This window comes from Onychostoma macrolepis, chromosome 20, assembly GCF_012432095.1.
Source record: "Onychostoma macrolepis isolate SWU-2019 chromosome 20, ASM1243209v1, whole genome shotgun sequence".
NCBI classification, from domain to species: domain Eukaryota; kingdom Metazoa; phylum Chordata; class Actinopteri; order Cypriniformes; family Cyprinidae; genus Onychostoma; species Onychostoma macrolepis.
In genome coordinates, this window is record NC_081174.1 from 26,387,743 (window position 1) to 26,405,764 (window position 18,022).

At 35.1% G+C, this 18,022-nt stretch overlaps 1 protein-coding gene across 5 annotated transcripts in view; it reads right to left on the reverse strand.

Moving 5' to 3' along the window:
* Window positions 1–495: 495 nt before the first annotated feature.
* The window catches only part of efr3bb (EFR3 homolog Bb (S. cerevisiae)), a 37,612-nt gene continuing 20,085 nt past the window's right edge, over window positions 496–18,022 (reverse strand). For all 5 annotated transcript variants that reach the window (XM_058755059.1, XM_058755058.1, XM_058755056.1 and 2 more), the window contains 19 exons: window positions 15,880–16,001; window positions 14,891–15,040; window positions 11,307–11,441; window positions 10,902–10,980; window positions 10,309–10,444; window positions 8,423–8,581; window positions 8,222–8,333; window positions 7,985–8,036; window positions 7,719–7,891; window positions 7,340–7,415; window positions 7,033–7,194; window positions 6,042–6,173; window positions 5,877–5,944; window positions 5,283–5,410; window positions 4,765–4,856; window positions 4,389–4,437; window positions 4,138–4,244; window positions 3,963–4,012; window positions 496–3,867 (listed from right to left, as the gene is read on the reverse strand). In XM_058755059.1, coding sequence (XP_058611042.1) covers window positions 3,762–3,867; window positions 3,963–4,012; window positions 4,138–4,244; window positions 4,389–4,437; window positions 4,765–4,856; window positions 5,283–5,410; window positions 5,877–5,944; window positions 6,042–6,173; window positions 7,033–7,194; window positions 7,340–7,415; window positions 7,719–7,891; window positions 7,985–8,036; window positions 8,222–8,333; window positions 8,423–8,581; window positions 10,309–10,444; window positions 10,902–10,980; window positions 11,307–11,441; window positions 14,891–15,040; window positions 15,880–16,001 — 2,088 coding nt within the window. In that variant the 3' untranslated portion in view covers window positions 496–3,761. The remainder of the gene's footprint in view (window positions 3,868–3,962; window positions 4,013–4,137; window positions 4,245–4,388; window positions 4,438–4,764; window positions 4,857–5,282; window positions 5,411–5,876; window positions 5,945–6,041; window positions 6,174–7,032; window positions 7,195–7,339; window positions 7,416–7,718; window positions 7,892–7,984; window positions 8,037–8,221; window positions 8,334–8,422; window positions 8,582–10,308; window positions 10,445–10,901; window positions 10,981–11,306; window positions 11,442–14,890; window positions 15,041–15,879; window positions 16,002–18,022) is intronic.

Consider the following 18,022-nt stretch of genomic DNA (forward strand, 5'->3'; position numbering starts at 1 on the left):
TATAGGTCATAGCATGAAGTAATTCTTGGCTTTTGGTATCTGAGCATTTATACCAAAGACCAGCAAAAATAACTGGAGTATTCTAAAAATTCAATATTTAGTATTTCACTAAATACAATTTAAATTGAGAGGAAAAGAAGAAAATTATAGAGATATTTTCTTAAAAATGATAGTGTCTACAGCAGTGAGACTAAATGGACTTCAAATAGAGACTTTTGCTTAAATTTTCTGCTTCTCAGATGTTTCTCCTGGAAAAAAAAGGAAAGGGAATTGGGAATTTGTCTGTCAGCAATTAAAAGAAAGTCAAAGATCTCATTACAAGCTCAAAAATTTCTCATTAAACTCTTCCAAGACCAAATCATCTGATCGATTCTGCTAAACAAAACCTTTGAGCATTAAAATTGTCCTCTGGATTGTTTCAGCACCCCTAACTTTAAACATTAAAACAGTCTAAAAAACTGTCCCATTTCAAAGCTTTTAGAGTTTTGTGGCAAAAATGTCAAATGTGCACACTGCGTTGTATCGAAAATGTTTTATTGTCTATTTGCAGTTTAACCACAAACAAATCATGGGGAAAACTTTCATCCAGACAGAACGTTAAAGAAATGGAGACACTGGTACTGATATTTCATCAATGCTACACATGAATATAGCTCTCCATTTCAAGACTCCAGCTACACCAGAAATGACACTTGAAATGCAGAGAGATTATAATTAATGACTAACTTTGACATGTCACAGCCCAGAAATTAATTAACTTAATTCTCGCAAATATTAAATTCATTACTAAACTACAATGCTGAAGAAATGTGAGATGCATTTACAGAACTACTGAGCATTTATATCAGTCATATTATCGGGGCAAGAGCTATACTTCAGATTCATTTCAAGGGAATAATTATATTTAAAGAGCAAATGCATTTAATACTAATAATACTGAGAACAGCAACTGTCTACTACTTCTGTGATAAAGACACTACTGACTACAGGCATTATAGCATTTACTGCTTAGGTGTCTGGTAATTTGTGTTGGAGCACTATAATATCTATGCTCTATCTGTATAATACAAATTAATATTTAATCTGCTGTCATACTTGGCCTCCTGTTATATGGTCTTAAAAAACATGTAAAGTAGCACTTAAAACACATACTGTATGCAGCCACCAACTGATGACAAATAATAGTTGCATGAATCTTCTAGTTAAAGCACAGCAGTTCAGTTCATGGCACTGTAAAAATCCACAGCCATACAAAAACATTCCACACAAAAAATGGGACCAAATGCATACAACATAAATGTCTGTTAGCCGAACATGAACAAATAAATCTCACCATTTACACCACCTCAATACAAAAGCCAAAAAAAAAAAAAAAAGGCTTGAAGTATTTCAACAAATGATGAAAAATATAAGTATTATTCTTAATTTATTAATAGGTTCTTGACTATTGGCCAATTGGTGCAATTTTGCATAATGGACTAAAACTGTCTATGTGACCATGACAAGCTTTTTTTTTTAAACATTTTTAAACATTCCATAGAAGGTAGCTCAGGAGCCTCCAGTTTAAGCAAGAAAATAAATTAAAAAACTTAAAGAACAATGAACTCGTTGAGACAGAAATTAAAATAGTGGAAGACTTGTTAAATATGTTAGCTAACTAATCCGAAAAAAAAAAAAAAAAACTTGGATTGCAGATTAAAAATAATATAGAAATTAATATTGTTGCACTGCTTGTCTTGTTGCTATATGCAGACTGTTTTCTATGTTATAATGGACTATTTCGCTAAGTAAGCTAATCAACAAATAAGATTAAAGTGTTATGTCCACACTGTAAAAAAGAAAAGAATAGTTGAGCCAACTTAAAATTTTAAGGCAACCAGCTTCAGCTGATTTTTGAGTTTATTTTTGTGGGAGATTCTCAAATTTTTGTTGTATAAACTTAAAACGGTAGTTGAGAAAACTCAAAAATCTGCTGAAGCTGGTTGCCTTCAAATTTTAAGTTGGCTCAACTTTTTTTTTTTACAGTGCATATATTTACTGATTTGGTAAGCAGCCGTGTACTAAGCAGGATAACGTACAGACAGATGGTCAAAACTTCAAAATAAACCCCCGGCTGTATATTATCCTTTAAATATTCTACTGTATTTAGACACACAGATCAGCACTGAAATAACAGTCTCTGCATGATCTGGAATATTGTAGAGCATCGTGTAATTCAAACGACACAGCTGGGGGATTGTGACCAGGATTGTGATGCATGGCAATGCTGCCGTTCCTGATGGACTGTTTTTTCTTCATTTGTCTCTGAACCCTGAAGCTAGCAGTCAATCACAAAAACAAATCTGCCATTATGAGTTTTGCAAACTCTTTTAAAATGGAGACATGCTGCTTAGTTCTTCATGGGGAAATGCACACACATACGCACTGAGTTAAACCAGAGCAATCTAAAACAAATAAACAATTATTTACATATATTTATAGATCTTATAGATCTTGTCCGCAACCTTATATACACACAATAAAAAATGATGCTTGTGCTTACAAAATAAAAATAATAAAAAAAATAGTCTGATGCCACAAGACTAAGCACAATGTAGCAGGCTACAGACGCTAAGCAAATGAGTATGGTTAGATAAATAAAAAAGTGCTAATTAAACAGTTCCTTCAGCAATAGAGATCCTTAACACACTTAGCATGTAAACACAAGCAGAAGACAGACATCACCTCCAGCGATCTGAATGCCAGATATCTACAGAACACAGATTGCTGTGATAAGCATAAACTACCAATAAAAAGTTCATTTACTAAAGACTCAAACTACTAGGAACAGAAATTAGCACCAAGTAAAAATCATTTGAGAGACATTTTGTGCAACAAATGAGCCTCATTGATACTGATTGCACTTAGGTAGAAAGGTAAATTGTTTGATTTGTCAAAAGATGACAGTTTCCCCTTTTTCTCAATATAGAACTATGAAACTACACTTTAAAAAGAATACAGTTGAATCTAACAGAAATCTAACAGAAATACGGTCAAATTAATGACCATTTTTTGACATTATCACATTATTTTTATGACAATTCAAAACTATCTTCAAAGTCTTAATATTGTAATACGTTTTTTATTTTTTTTATTTAATACAAATTTAATTTTGTCATTTGTAATGTAAAAATGTGCAATTACTGTAGTTTTATTAACTAATGCCATAATTTTTAAGTGAAATCAGCATTACAATAAGCATAAATAAAGACATGAAAATTCCTAATGTGTAAATAATTTACAATTGAACTATTTTTATTTTCACATTAAATGTGTTCGACTGTCATGAAAATAATGTCACAATGTAAAAAAAAACCTTTTGTTTATTAAAAATATATTATTTCTTTCTTTTGATTTTAAAGGTGGAATATGACCCAGGTATGCTCAGGTCTTACACCTCTGTCCATTTGGGTGTTTGCTGCAAATACATATTTATGTTAGCTGATTTTATTATGGAAATGCAGCGTATGAAAGAATATGTGGAAAATATTTGTCAATAGGGAAAATCCTTTCAGTAGTAGTTCAATTGTGAACTGTCTACAGTCACCTTGTAGACAGGGAACAGGGGACAATACAGCGATGAGGTTTATAGTATAAAGGAGGGCTGACCTCTTAGTATTACTGTATTAAAAACATCAAAATATAATTTAATACTTAAAACCCTCCAGCTCTCTGCACCACTGGCTGCTACTGAAGGTTCCTGAATCCTGAGTTGAGCTGCACTAGTAAACGCACAAGTCTGGGAACTTCATCTCATAAACGGGGACAGAGCGACTCTGGGTTTGGCCGTAACTTGATGTGATGGTTCCAGATGGACTCGGAGGAGGCCTGCAAGCCAGAAAGAGTGAAAAGATAAGATTTATCAGCACAAACATCTTTCCGAGAGACGGCTGACGTTTAAAATGAGCCGTGCTGCAACCTACCTGATCGTGATTTCAAAGATTTGATTAAGTTTGCTCTGCAGCATCGTAGCCTGGGAGGAAACAGAAGAACAAGTATTAGCCCTAAATTACAATATTGAGCTGATCAGTGTTGGAGAAGACAACAACAGCACACATTTTCATGAAATAAAGGGAAAAGTGCTACAAGTTAACTTACTCTGGCACCACAGTGGGCAGCTATTTCCTCAAAGGGGGCCTTCTGGAACTTCTCAACAACCTGCCTCCTGCGTTCCTTCTCCTGTTCCTCTACGCCTACGCTATCCACTGGAGAATACACACATACTTTAACACCGCTCAGCTAGCAGAGAAGTTAACAAAGCAATAATGATGGAAACGATTGCATGCAGGTTCTGAAAATATCTGCAGGGACAATTTGGAAAAAATTCAATTCTCATTAAATCAACCTACCGATGGCGTTTTTTAGGGTTTCAAATGTGATTTCTTCAGCTGGTGTTCTCTGTAGGGAAAGAAAACAAACATCAGAACAATACTGTTGCCATAATTCAACTATATCTGATAAAACCTTACTCTGGGGACATCCATAAAAGTAAAAAAAAAAAAATACTGTAAATATATTATTATAAGTTATAACATTCTAATATATATATAAAATCTATAATCAAATGTAAACACATACATATCCATCTTTAAACCAAGTCCTGTAGTAAAATGTTTCTCCTCACCAGTAAGAAATGTTTATAAATTTTCCTGTTATGTCTTCATTCAAATATAAACACACCAAATGTGGGTTGTAAGGATTGTATATTTTCATGTTTTCATTTACCTCCTCTTTCTCTGGACTGTTTCTGGACTCTACCTCCACCTGCAGAGATATTGTTTCTCCAATGCTCTTTCTTTTTGACAGCCGGTCCTCATCTAAGGGAAGAGGGTGGAATTAATCAACTGTTTATGAGATCCATCTCTGTCAGTCGGCTAATAAGCAGAAACAACTTTAGACTAAAGCTAATCAGACTAAAGCTAATCAGTTAATCTGCAATGCAAATGCCTTGATTGCATTGGCTACAGCTGGAGTAGCTGCTTATCTACAATAAGAATTGCATTGTTTTCTGGAAAACAACATCAAAGGCACACGTAACGCATTAGGAGTGTGCCATGTGACGTTTTCAAGTCAAAAAGAATATTCAGCAGGAAACAATGAAGAGCAGCTATCCACTGGGATTTGATTGGTGTATGATAATTGTGCACAACTGAGACCAAAGAAAATAAAAATTTTCTTTATAAAGAAAATCAACTTTGATTTTACATGGTATATGATGTGGCACCAAATGCTCATCTATGCACCTGTGAACTGTGGGACATAAGGTGTAGCTAGTCGCTCAGTGTTGTAGCCGCTTCCTCCAAGAACCTCAGTTATCTTGGCCTGTTGGAACAACAGCTCTCCTTCCAGCTTCTCCAGTGTCTTAGGAATCCTGGGAAATCAACAGAGAACAGGCAATTTATGATAGCAAATTATAATATTGTGAAATATTAATTAATCAATTAAAAAACTGTTTGAAAATGTTCTATTTGAAAATGTCATTGATGATTATGGCAAAGCTGAATTTTAAGCAGTCAATACTCCAGTCTTCATTGTCACATGACCCTTCAGAAATCATTCTAATATGCTGATTCGCTACTCGAGACATTTCTCATAACACTGAAAACAGTGTTATCCTGCTTAAAATATTTTTGTCGAAATTGTGATATTTTTTCAGGATTCTTTGATGAATGAATAGAATAAGCATGATAGATGAATAGCATTCATTTGAAATATGAATCTTTTGAAATGTTATAAATATCATTATTGTCACTTCTGGTCAATTTAATGCATCCTTGCTGAATAATATTGAACAATATATAAATAAAACAACTCTGATGACTCATAGTTTGTCTTACTTTGGGTTTTCAATGAAGACATCCTCAGGTAACAGGTAAGTACTTTCTTTTTGTCTCATTTCAATCACCTGCAAAAAGGTTTGTACGCGTTATTCATCTAAAATTTTACTTCAATACAGTTGCCAATAACTGTTAGTGACAGAGAGACTCCAGAGTGGCACTGACCTCATGAACGTGCTGGCAGAACGCTGGCACTGTGGTGAGCTGACTGATGAGATTGAGGTAAGCAGAGGACAGAGCGTGAACGGCACAGCGGTTATACACCGGTAACGCCTCCTCACTGCTCAGAGCCAAGTCCTGGACAGAAAGCAACACAGGAAGATGTGAAAAAATACTGAAATGCATCACCACTGAACCATGTGGCTTATAACGAATCAAAAAACTACATGTTGAACATTCAAAAACTCACAAAGATGTTGACTTTCTAATTTAAAAACTTAAATGTCAGTATCACTTTGAAAGAAACCCTTGTGTCAGATTTGGTGACCCTGCTGTATATCCGCAGCTGTTAATTTAAGACCCTAATGCTTTATAGGATATCAAACAGAGGTGAATATGGGTAACATTAAAGCCATTGTGTGTGAAACAGAGGGAGGTAACAGATTTTGGTAACATCTTATGCTGCCTTGTCAGATTTGGTAATGCTGCTATATATCTGCAGCTGTTCATATCAGAGCAAAATAGTTTTTAGAATATATAATAGAAGAGATTAGACATCACCAAAATGAATTTGGGTAACATAAAAGCCACTGTGTGTGAAACAGATATTGGTAACGGTTTTTGGTGACCTCTAACGTTGCCTTGTCAGATTTGGCGACCCTGCTGTATATTCACAGCTGTTAATTTAAGACCAAAATGTAAAATAGAGAGGGTTAAACAGCACCAGAATTAATTTGTGTACATTAAAGCCACTGTGTTTGAAATGGAGTGAGGTAACAGATTTTGGTAACCTCAAATGCTGCCTTGTCAGAATTGGTGACCCTCTGTCCAGCTGTTTCTATCAGATTAAAAGGTTTTCAAGGATTTGACACTGTAAATTGTGAATTTTACAATACCAATACATAACCTTAAGGGTAACATATTCATACTAAAAACCACAAAACCTAAAATTTGATTTCAGGGGGAATTTAAGAGCGTAAACACAATGAGGGCACACCTGTAGAGCGAGCGCCACACGGATCAGGTCCACCACCACCTCTTCGTTGGCCAGCTCCATGCTGATGAGGGCCAGGAGTGAGTAGAGCTTCTCAAAGTGAGGCTGCACGCTGCTCTGTTCCTTACTGCACAGGTAGATGTGTCTATACAGGTGCTGGGCATGCTAAAATCAGAGAGATACCACTGTCAGCACACTTAAAACCCTTTGGACAAGCATGCATTCTCTCATGTAGACCCAACAGAAGCACTGACTTCAGATCAGAATGATAAAAGCAGGAAGTTGAGTGATGATTAGAGGGTTGTTGTACCTTTTTCATGAAGAGGTTGTCTTGACGTGAGCACTTGTCCACTTTGAGTTTAAGCACAGAGATATCTGAGATGATACTGCATGGGGAAAAAAGCGACACATGAAACCATAGTAGAGCTCAGTTTATTGTACGAAGAGGAACTCTGATTTTCTTACTGACAGTCAAATGACCTGAAAATATATTGGAACGAATTTACCTTATTTGTGACACATCTAATTCAAAAACTGAATATTGAATTCATGTAGAGCAGGGCTTGATTTTATCCAGTAGGTTTTGATGAGATAGTGAAAGGTTATTAGAGTTGGTTAATTCTACTTTTTCCCCACCTGCTGATATATATAAATATCTGTACATGTGTAAATCCAATAAAGATACCAACCTGATGGTAGAGAACTTGGGGAGGTTGTCATGGCGATCGATAAGGCTGACCAGTATTTCCAGCACCAACAGTCGAATTTCTGCATCTTCCAGCAGAGCAAATGAGAGTAGAGGGTCCAGAAAGGAGTTGGGAAGAGCTGTCAGCATGTTGGTCGTCCGGAAACCACATGTGACCTAAAAAGAAAGAGAGAAACATTATCTTTACAACATAAAATCTATGCTTTGATGCAATTCTCTTTCATGAGGTATCAAGTAGGTAGAGTTTACCTGTCTCAAGGACTTCAACAGCATGACTTGGATCATTCGGTTGCCCTCAGGCCTGCAGTAAAGACAGAAGTAAATACAGTATGTTCACCTCATGAATCATTTAAAGTCATTTAATTAGTTTCAAGGGTAAAACAGTAATTTTGCAACTGAATTATTTTGTTTGAGTCAGTTTTTTAGAGAATTTTCATTGACAACCATAATAAACATTAGGGACACAATAGTGGCTGCAGTACTCACCCTGAGCCTGTAGAGGGCAGCGTGAAATGCATGCCTGGAATGGGGATCTTTCCCATGATGAAGAGCATCACCTCAGAACGCTGGTATGTGGGTAATGTGTTTGCAAATGAGCCTGATTTCAAAACACACAGACCATAGTAATGAAAAATCAGAAAAATTAAATAAGATTGAAATGTGGGTCATGTTATGCTCACACACACACGATAGTCCTGATGACAGCTTCCTGTAGCTGTCTCTCCTCATGCTCCTTGATGATTTTGGTGCCAATGTTAGTGCAGTCGTAGGATCCTGTGAGCTCATAGTCCACACTGAGCCTCAGATGCCGGAGCAGCGTGTTGAAAACCTCCAACACTGTGGGGCCTAAAATAAGCAACAAACACACACATTTATAATATATGTAGACATGGTGTCCAATTTGTGAACATATTTCCTGAATGAAATCCGTTACTGTTTCTTACTAATTTTGAGGTGCTGACTCAAAAACATATTGTGCATTTATATTGTATATAAAAATATATTGTGCATTTCATAGCATTTTTGCTTCTGAAAGTCATTTGCAAGGTGAAGTCGTCTTGTATTAATCACCAGAAAATCTGACGCAAAAACAAGAGTCCCATCTTCCTCTGAGCCAGGTTACGACTATTTATTCAATTTTCAGATGATTTTAACATGTATAAATGATCCTAAAGATATTATATAATGCCCAATTCTATACTTTAAAGTTTAGGATTATGGCCAGTGACAGAAGAAAATGCAAACATGATCCAAATGTTCTCTGGTATGTGGTTTTACTACATCCAAACAGCGACTGAAAAGTTTGTAAAAGCCTGTTTTTATGTAAAGTTCTGTGACAATAAATGGAGTATTTGAAAAATTGTCAATACAATATTATATTGCATACAACAGAAATTCTTGCTGCAACTTTATAAAATTTTTCAGTTTAAAATTTGATAGTAACTCTAATATTTTTAAAAACACCTACCATTGAAATTTCTAAACAGTAAACACCATTCAACATTCAAAGCAAGACAGTCTATCAAACTATAGTCACATTTTGCTTCTCAAGTAAATTTTTCTTAAATATGTTCTGATGATTTTTTTTACAAGAAAACAAGACAATCACAGAATAAGGAAAAGCTTGTATAATTTAGAAGCCTAAAAGTCTAAAATTAAAAATAATACAAAATAATAATACTGCATACAATTAAACCTTGTATTACAATTACAACATTGCAACTACATAAAATCTTAATAAATAAATAAACATACATAAAATTCATAAATTCACAAAATTATACACACACACACACATTGGTATTTGTGGTTTACGGGGACTCTCCATAGGCGTAATGGTTTTTATACTGTACAAACTGTATGTGCTATTGCCCTACACAAACCCTACACCTAAACCTACCCCTTACAGGAAACTTTGTGCATTTTTAGATTTTCAAAAAAACACCATTTAGTATGTTTTTTAAGCCTTTTGAATTACGGGGACATAGGCAGTGTCCTCATAAACCACCTTCAAATTGTAATACCTCTGTCATACCCATGTTATTAAACAAATCTGTGTCCCTGTAAATCACAAATACCAGCACACACACACACACACACACACACAAAGTGCATTTTTTTAACTAGACTATTTAAATCTCCAAATGGTCCAAATGACCTGAAAATGAATCAGTTTTCATAGTTCCAGTTTAAAGCTGCAGGTGGCGTCGCCCCCCTTGGGTCAGCAGCAGTACTGCAAGAGGAGGTGTGAAGGGCTTTCATAAGAGATATTAGGCATGAGCACTGACTTGACGTCAGAGAGTAGAGTCGGGCTGTGAAATGTATATTTTTGGCTGAAATCTAGACTGGGTCAGATGCAATGTCACAGTTCTTTTCTCCCAGAAGAAAGGCTTAACGTCTGGGGGAGAGTGACCCAGATACTGAGCACAGGCGTAAAATGTGTGATATGCGTTACAGCATGTGCAAAAAGACACCAGTCTACTCCTGTGCAATGAGACACCGGCTACACTACTTAATGTTTTGTATATTCATGGTAGTGATTCACATTAACCAGGCTGTAAATCCATACTCACCAACAGAGCCACTGGCAGCGATGGCAGCCGCCTCCAGAAGGACCTCCACTATCCCAGCACGCACTGTGGCTGAACTCTTACTGTTGGCATCCAAATGGCCCAAGAGCTGCTGGATGACCAGATGAGAATGCTGGGACTGGAGGGAGAGAAAGAAAGATAGACAAAGAAGAGAGAATAAATAACATGGTAAAAATAATTATAATAAAAAAAATAAACGTATATATAGTATATATTACATATTTAAAATATTAATTTTTGCTTCACTACCGTAACCAATGCAAAAATACTAATATATTATTAAAATATAAAAAAGGTTAAACAAAGCTTTAAACATGTTCAGACAAACAGTTAGTGCCACCCAAAATAATTTATTATAAATTTAAAATAATACAAAAATATTAAATACTTAAATAAAATTAACAAAATAAATACAAATCAAATGGCATGTATTTCAAGTATTTTTCTTTAAGTTTTTTATTTTTAAATTAAGTAAACATCAGTATACGTTTCAATAAATCATTCAATTATCCTTTTTTTCTTCCATTTATTATTTTTTAATAATAACATCAAGCAAGCTTAGATTCTGAACCCACCTGAATGGAGTACATGATGATCTTAAAGCAGCGCACTGCAAATGTTTTGCCTTCCCACAGCGAGTGATTATCAAGATGCCTGCAGTGAGAGAACAGACCTTGAGCTTGAGAAATGAAGCCAAAAGTGACTGAAAAATTAGATTCACTCCACCCGCAGTGAGATTAATTAAAAAGTCATACATACTCGATAACTGAACATGTGTATTAAGTATTCTGAATTACTCTTAGTCCCTTATCGAAATGCCAACATTAAGAGACTAGAATTACAAGATAAATTCACTTAATCTTAAGTGGCATACAGCTATAACTTAAAAACTGAAGCAATACACACATAGGTTTACAAAATGAAATTCTCAACCTTTCATAAGCTAAGCTGACAGGCGCGATATGTGGTGGGTCTCTTACATAAGCACAGGGGTGACTGCGTTCTTGATGTTGCCATAGGCGGCACGGCCCAGCAGTTCCCGAAAGCAGCGCTCCGTCAGCTCGGCTGGGCTTTCTCTCTCCTTCTCACTGGCCTGCAGCGGGGAGGGAGAGCGACTGCAGAGGAAAACAGAAAGAGAGGGAGGCTTTTTGTTTTCAGCTCTTCTCAACTGAAGATTTAAACAGAGCTTTGGTTTCTGAGGAGAAGCTGAATAAAAACGTACTGACAAATAAAATGAGTGTTTACAAGTAAAAAATTATAATTTTTATTACCAATTTCTAATGGTAGACAAGGATTCTTGCACTAAAAATGTTTTCCTGCTACTGCAACTTTAAGATTTTAAGATGCAACTTTGATATTACCTCTATTATAATTGGCTAATCTCCACTTAATCCAAATTTAGTTCAAAATGTAAGTCTAGATTTTATCATAAATATTTTAAATTTATGTATCTTAAATATGCTCTGATGGTCTTTTAACAAGAAAACAGGACAAAACGGTTTAAAAAACACTATTTGCATAACTTGAAAATAATACAAAATATTACATACAACAAAAATTCTTTCTACAGCTATAAACATCTTTCAGTTTAACATTTGATAGTAATTATAATATTTTGAAAAAAAAAATTTACTATTGAAATTTCTAAACACCATTGTCTAGATTAGAACATTAAAAGCAAGACAGTCCAGCAATATATGCTACAGCAACTATAGTCACATGAATCTTACAGTTTCTTATTAGCTCATATTTTGCTTCTCAAGTCAATTTTTCTTAAACATGATCTGATGATTTTTTTTTTTACAAGAAAACAAGACAATTACAGAATAAGTAAAAGCTTGTTGTGTAATTTTGAAGCCTAAAATTTATACAAAATAATAATACTGCATGCAATTAAACCTTCTATTACAACTACAACATTATATATACATAAAATCTATCAGTTTAATATTTGATAGCAATTCTAACATTGTTACTATTGAAAACCCTTCCCTTGTAACATTAAAAGCAAGACGGTCGTGTAAAATATGCTACAGAAACTAGAGATTCATTAGTCTAGTCAAGCACTTAAACACATTTTGCCTTAAGTATATTAGGAATCTTAGGAATGTTCTTATGTTTTTACAATAAAGCAAGACAAAACTGATTAAGAAAATTACTTTTGTGTAATTGATTGAAAGTCTGAAATTAAAAATAATACAACAAACATTGTACACTAAACTTCTCAGAACTGCATAAACTCTTTCAGCTTAATATTTGATAGTAGTTCTAACGTTTAAGTAACGTCTTTAAAAACTTGTCACAGCAACTATAGTCACTTGAGTCTTATCAAGACTGTTTATCATACATACTTTGCTTCTCAAGTACATTTAATCTGATTATTGTACATATTTTGGTTCAAGTACATTTTTAAAAGAAAACATCAGACAAAACAGAGATTATGAAAATGCTTTTTTGTATAACGTAGGAGCCTGAAAGTCTGACATCATGTCTTCCTGTGTGAGCTTCACTGTGTGTGTGCGTGTCAGAAAAAGAGCTGAGGGTCTCTCAGGGTTTATCTCATCACTAATTAATCACACTGTTCCTCTGCCCTCACACACCCTGCTGTCAGTCAGCCTGCTGCTCCACTCACGGTCCCTCGGTTATATAACCACATGACGCTGGGCTAAATCTGCAGAAACTCTTCTCACCTCAGCTAAAAGCCTCCTGCCACACATCCAGAAGGATGCTGGACAGTTTAGTTGACCAGAAATAAAAGTACATTGTGTTTTAGTCCACTGCTGTGGTTGCACTAAACCAGCCTTGCTGTCCTGCCCATCTGAAATGTGCACATCTCTCAGGATGAGTTAATTATCAGCTGCCCTTTACATCAAACGCCAATTAGCACGTAGCAAACAGCAGAAAGGGGTAATTAACGTCTCCACCCGTGGTGTAATTATAGCTGCGTAGGGGGCGCATCCACAAGGAGCCAGCTTTGTTGATTATAATGGAAGCGATTCATAAGTCAATTCCGATCTCAAATTTCAAACATTGCAACTTTTTGTACTAATACTAAAATTTTAAAGATGTGCAGGTGCATAAATCAGCTGTAGCCATAACCATAACTCGTCATATATACATATACACACTATAGTGAAAAAAAAGTCACTGTTGCCAGGCTTATTAATTTGTGATGAATAATCTTGACTTGTTATTTGATTAAAAAACTACCAATCAGTTTGGGGTCAAAAAGTTATTTATTTATTTATTTTTTCAAAAGTCACAGTAAAGACTTGGTTAGATCTTGTCAACTTTCTATTTATCAAAGAATCCTGACAAAATGTATCAGGGTTTAAAATATTAAGCAGCACAATTGTTTTCAACACTGATAATAATAAATTTATCTTCAGCAGCAAATCAGCATATTAGAATCATTTCTAAAGGATCATGTGACACTGAAGACTGGAGTAATGATGCTGAAAATTCAGCTTTGCCACCACATTTATTTTAAATTGTATTAATTTTTCAGAATATTACTGTTTTAATGTATTTTTAATCAAATATCTTGGTGAGCAAAGGAGACGACTTCTTAAAAATTCTCAATATTTGACAAATTATAATTTTTGTTTTCAAATTTTTTTCTAATCTACTACTGAAATTTCTTAATAAAACCTAGTAACATTAAAAGCAGTAAAGTCCAGTAAAATATGCCTAACAGTCATAGGAAAACACATGAGGAAACTCAAAGAAAAATCACATGATCACTGCAGTTATCCTGGTGTGATTATGACCTCAGGCCTAGCGTGATCTTCCACTTGGCTCTGAGTTGTCAGCAGGGACATTATCTCAAACTATTTTCCTTGCAGGCACCTGACTGTAGGTGCAAAGACAGTGAGTGGCTGATTTTCACCCACACAAATAGAATAAGCTGGCAGAATGGCAGTTGAAATGCATGAAATGGTAGGATCTAGGGTCACACTTTATATTAGGTAGCCTTAACTACTATGTACTTACATAAACAAATAAGTACAATGTACTTATTGTGTTCATATTGTATTTCAAAACACTTTTGCTGCTATTAAGGTGGGATATGGGTAAGGTTAGGGACAGGTTAAGAGGTATGGGTAGGTTTAAGGGTGGGTTTATGTGTAAGGGATGGGTCAACAGTGTAATTATAAATGTAATTACAGAAATTAATTACAGATGTAATTACATAAAGGTATTATTAATAATACAAGTACAATGTAAGAACATGTATGTACACAATAAGTCCATTGTACCAAATGATTAATTTAAATTTAAGTACATAGTTGTTAAGGCCACCTAATATAAAGTGGGACCGGGTCTAGAAATCTAGAAAAGGGTGGGGCTTAATGGCTGAACCAATCACAACTGCTTGTAGTTACTAGATAATCAGACAGATCATATTACTTGGATTTCCATTTGTATACACGTAATTAGTAAATGTAAATGATGTGGCTCAATGGAAGATTCAGCCGTGAGAGCTGCCAAGCATCCCTGGAGGAAGACAAGTTTGTGTCCCATATGAGACAATTATTAGCCAGTTTAAGCCCAACACTCTTACCTCTCTGTGCCTTCACCAGACTGCAGATTGAAGAGCAGTGAGGGGACGATCTTGTCCATGTGCTGAGGGTCCCAGATGTTTGCCTGCAACTCATCGTTTACGGTCTTCCTCACTACTCCCTGTAGACCTTTGATGCCAGCCATTCGGATTCTGAGATGAGGAAGTGTTCAATTAGATGTGAAAAATGTGTGTATAGCATGTATATAGTGCATATTCTCTTTAATGTTCCCCAGCTATCATCTATCTATCCATCCATTATCCATCTACCAATTCATTCATCTATCTGGTCATTGTTAATCAATCAATCAATCAATCAATCAATCTGTCTGTGTCTGTTTGTCTATCTATCTATCTATATATCTATCTATCAGGGGTGTAACGGTACACAAACATGACGGTTCGGCACATATCTCGGTTTTGACATCACTGTTTGGTATGGTTTCGGTTCAGCAGGGGGAAAAACTAAACATTTTTATTATAATTATTTTTTTTATTAAACAGTGGTTTACTGAACAAATTGTTCTCTTTAAATAAATGTAATTATAATTACAGTTTTCTTAGGGATAAAAATCCACCTCAGTTTCTATTCTAAACTATAAAGAGGCCTTTTACATTACTATAAGGTTTTAATTTATAATAATTTAATTTAATTATTTATTTTTAAATATAATAATTAACAACTTTTAAAAAAATTGTATGAAAACATATAGTTCCACTCATGCAGTGGTTAAAACAATGCTGTATTTGTTCAGTACACATGCGCACCGAACCAAAAAAGACCTGTACCGAAAATTTTAGGCATGAATTTTACGTGTACCATTACACCCCTACTAACTAACTAACTAACTAACCATCTATCTATCTATCTATCTATCTATCTATCTATCTATCTATCTATCTATCTATCTATCTATCTATCTATCTATCTATCTATCTATCTATCTATAATGACTGCACACTGCTAGATGTGTGCATGTGTGTTTGCTCACTTGGTGCGGATGTCGGGGTCCTCATAGTTGGAATGGCACATCTCACTAAACCGTGACACAAAGAAATCGTAGCTGCGATGATACGAGGGGGTGTCCTCCTCGATGTTAGCAAACTTCACAAACTGTAAAATGAGAGCAATTCAATATAAATAAATTAATTACATACCTAGACAAACCAAAGCCAAATCAGGTTAAAAACCCATTTCCTTGAAAAGACTGCAAATGCTGCTCCACTCAGAGTGATTATAAGATGGTATTATCAAAGATTAAATGTTTATGTGATGTTGTTTTGTTCTACATTAACCCCAATCGATAGCACTGTCACCTCATCATAACACCTTGTTATTAGACATTAAAATACACCTGTTCTTTTAATGTCTATTCACTATTCTGACACCTACAAGCAATAATAATAAATATCCATATACTGTAGAGGAACAGGCTTCACTTGCATGGAAGTTAATTAAACTAATAAGATTAATACATTATTTTAAGATTAGGACAGTTTCATTAGAATTTGTTTCTAATCGGTTTCATTTCATTTGAATAGTTTGAAAGGTTATTAAACTCATGCATCATAAGCTGGGTTTCCATCAACCTGTTTTAATGCGCACTTTGAAGTATCGCATGAGAAACGAGTGATGGAAACGCCAAATTTCGAATAAAAATCCCTTGATTCGCAAAAAACGTTTTCACGCTCGCTTGAGGTGGTTTTTGACTTGTGCAAATGCATTTTGCGAATAAATTCCTCCAAGCGCATCAAAAAAGTCATGTGACTTTGCGCTATGAGACGGAATAACTTGACTAGCAGCGCGGACTGATCTCGTTCACAGCATCTGAAATATTGTTATGGTCGTTCTGAAATGCATCAGCAAAGTCTGTCATCAAAGTGTTTTACACGACTGTCATCAAGTGTCTTACACGACCGTGTTCCCAAACAGCAGAATTCACTTCCGAAAGCAATGACAGCATTTATTGTGTTTTGTCTGCTCGCTCTGAGGCGCAAGTAATTTTTCATATATGAAAATTATTATATTCAGTAGCTTATCCTAGTTTTCTATAGGCTATTTAATGCCAGTTTACCAGGAAGTGACGATTTTGTTCTCTTCGACTCGTTGGATGGAAATGTTTTATGCGATATTCTAATATTCACATATTACAGATTCAGATAATTGCATGTATATTAATATTTCAATGTACATGAACTACTATTCTGTTATATACAGTCTTAACGAATTTGTTTCAGTCTAAAAAGGAATCCAATCTTTTATCATTTGACAGGTTTAGCTTATTTATAGATTTCAGCTATCTTAGATCAAGATCACCAAAGTCATGAATAAAATAAAAATAAAATGCCTTAATATAGAAATGGTAGAGAACTGATAGATGAGACCCTGTCACCTAGATGATTTAATGACTCATTTTAAACTAGTGCCTGCATATCAAATCTGTAATTAATGAATAATTGCATCGCAAACTCTGGACCTACATTTCCTTCCTATTATGCAATTTGGCTTTTGCAGAACCCAATGAACCTTCAGAGAACAGATGTGAGTGCAGTTATGACTAACACATCTCTGTCCTAGCATTTCCAAGTAAATAAGGTCATTGTGAAACACCACTGAGAAATTAATCGGTTTAAAAGGGTTTTTTATATGTGACTGATATCTGCAGCATGCAGTAGCTAAGGTGGTTCTGGATGATACAGAATAAAATAAAACGGGTTAGTCACTCGCAGTTTAAGCATTGCATTTTATATGTTTAATGTGGGTGCATGTTCAACGCCCTAGATTACTCATTTTGATCTATAATTGAGTTTGATTTTGTTTCCATGTCCTGATTGCATTTAGATGGATGCACTGCAGTGTGTGTGCTTGTGCTGCAGTGTGTGCGCTCATCTGCAACGTTCATCAGCAAATGTTTTATATAAAACAAACTAGAGATGTTCCGATACCCTTTTTCCCTTCCCGATACCGATTCCGATACCTAGGCTCAGGGTATCGGCCGATACCGAGTACTGAACCGATACTGTGTATCTGGTTATACAGCTATACTTATTAGCCCTGTATGAATTGATACAATTATTTTTTGGTGCGCTTCACCATAGATTGATAGTCTGGCAAGTAAACGAAAAATATAATAT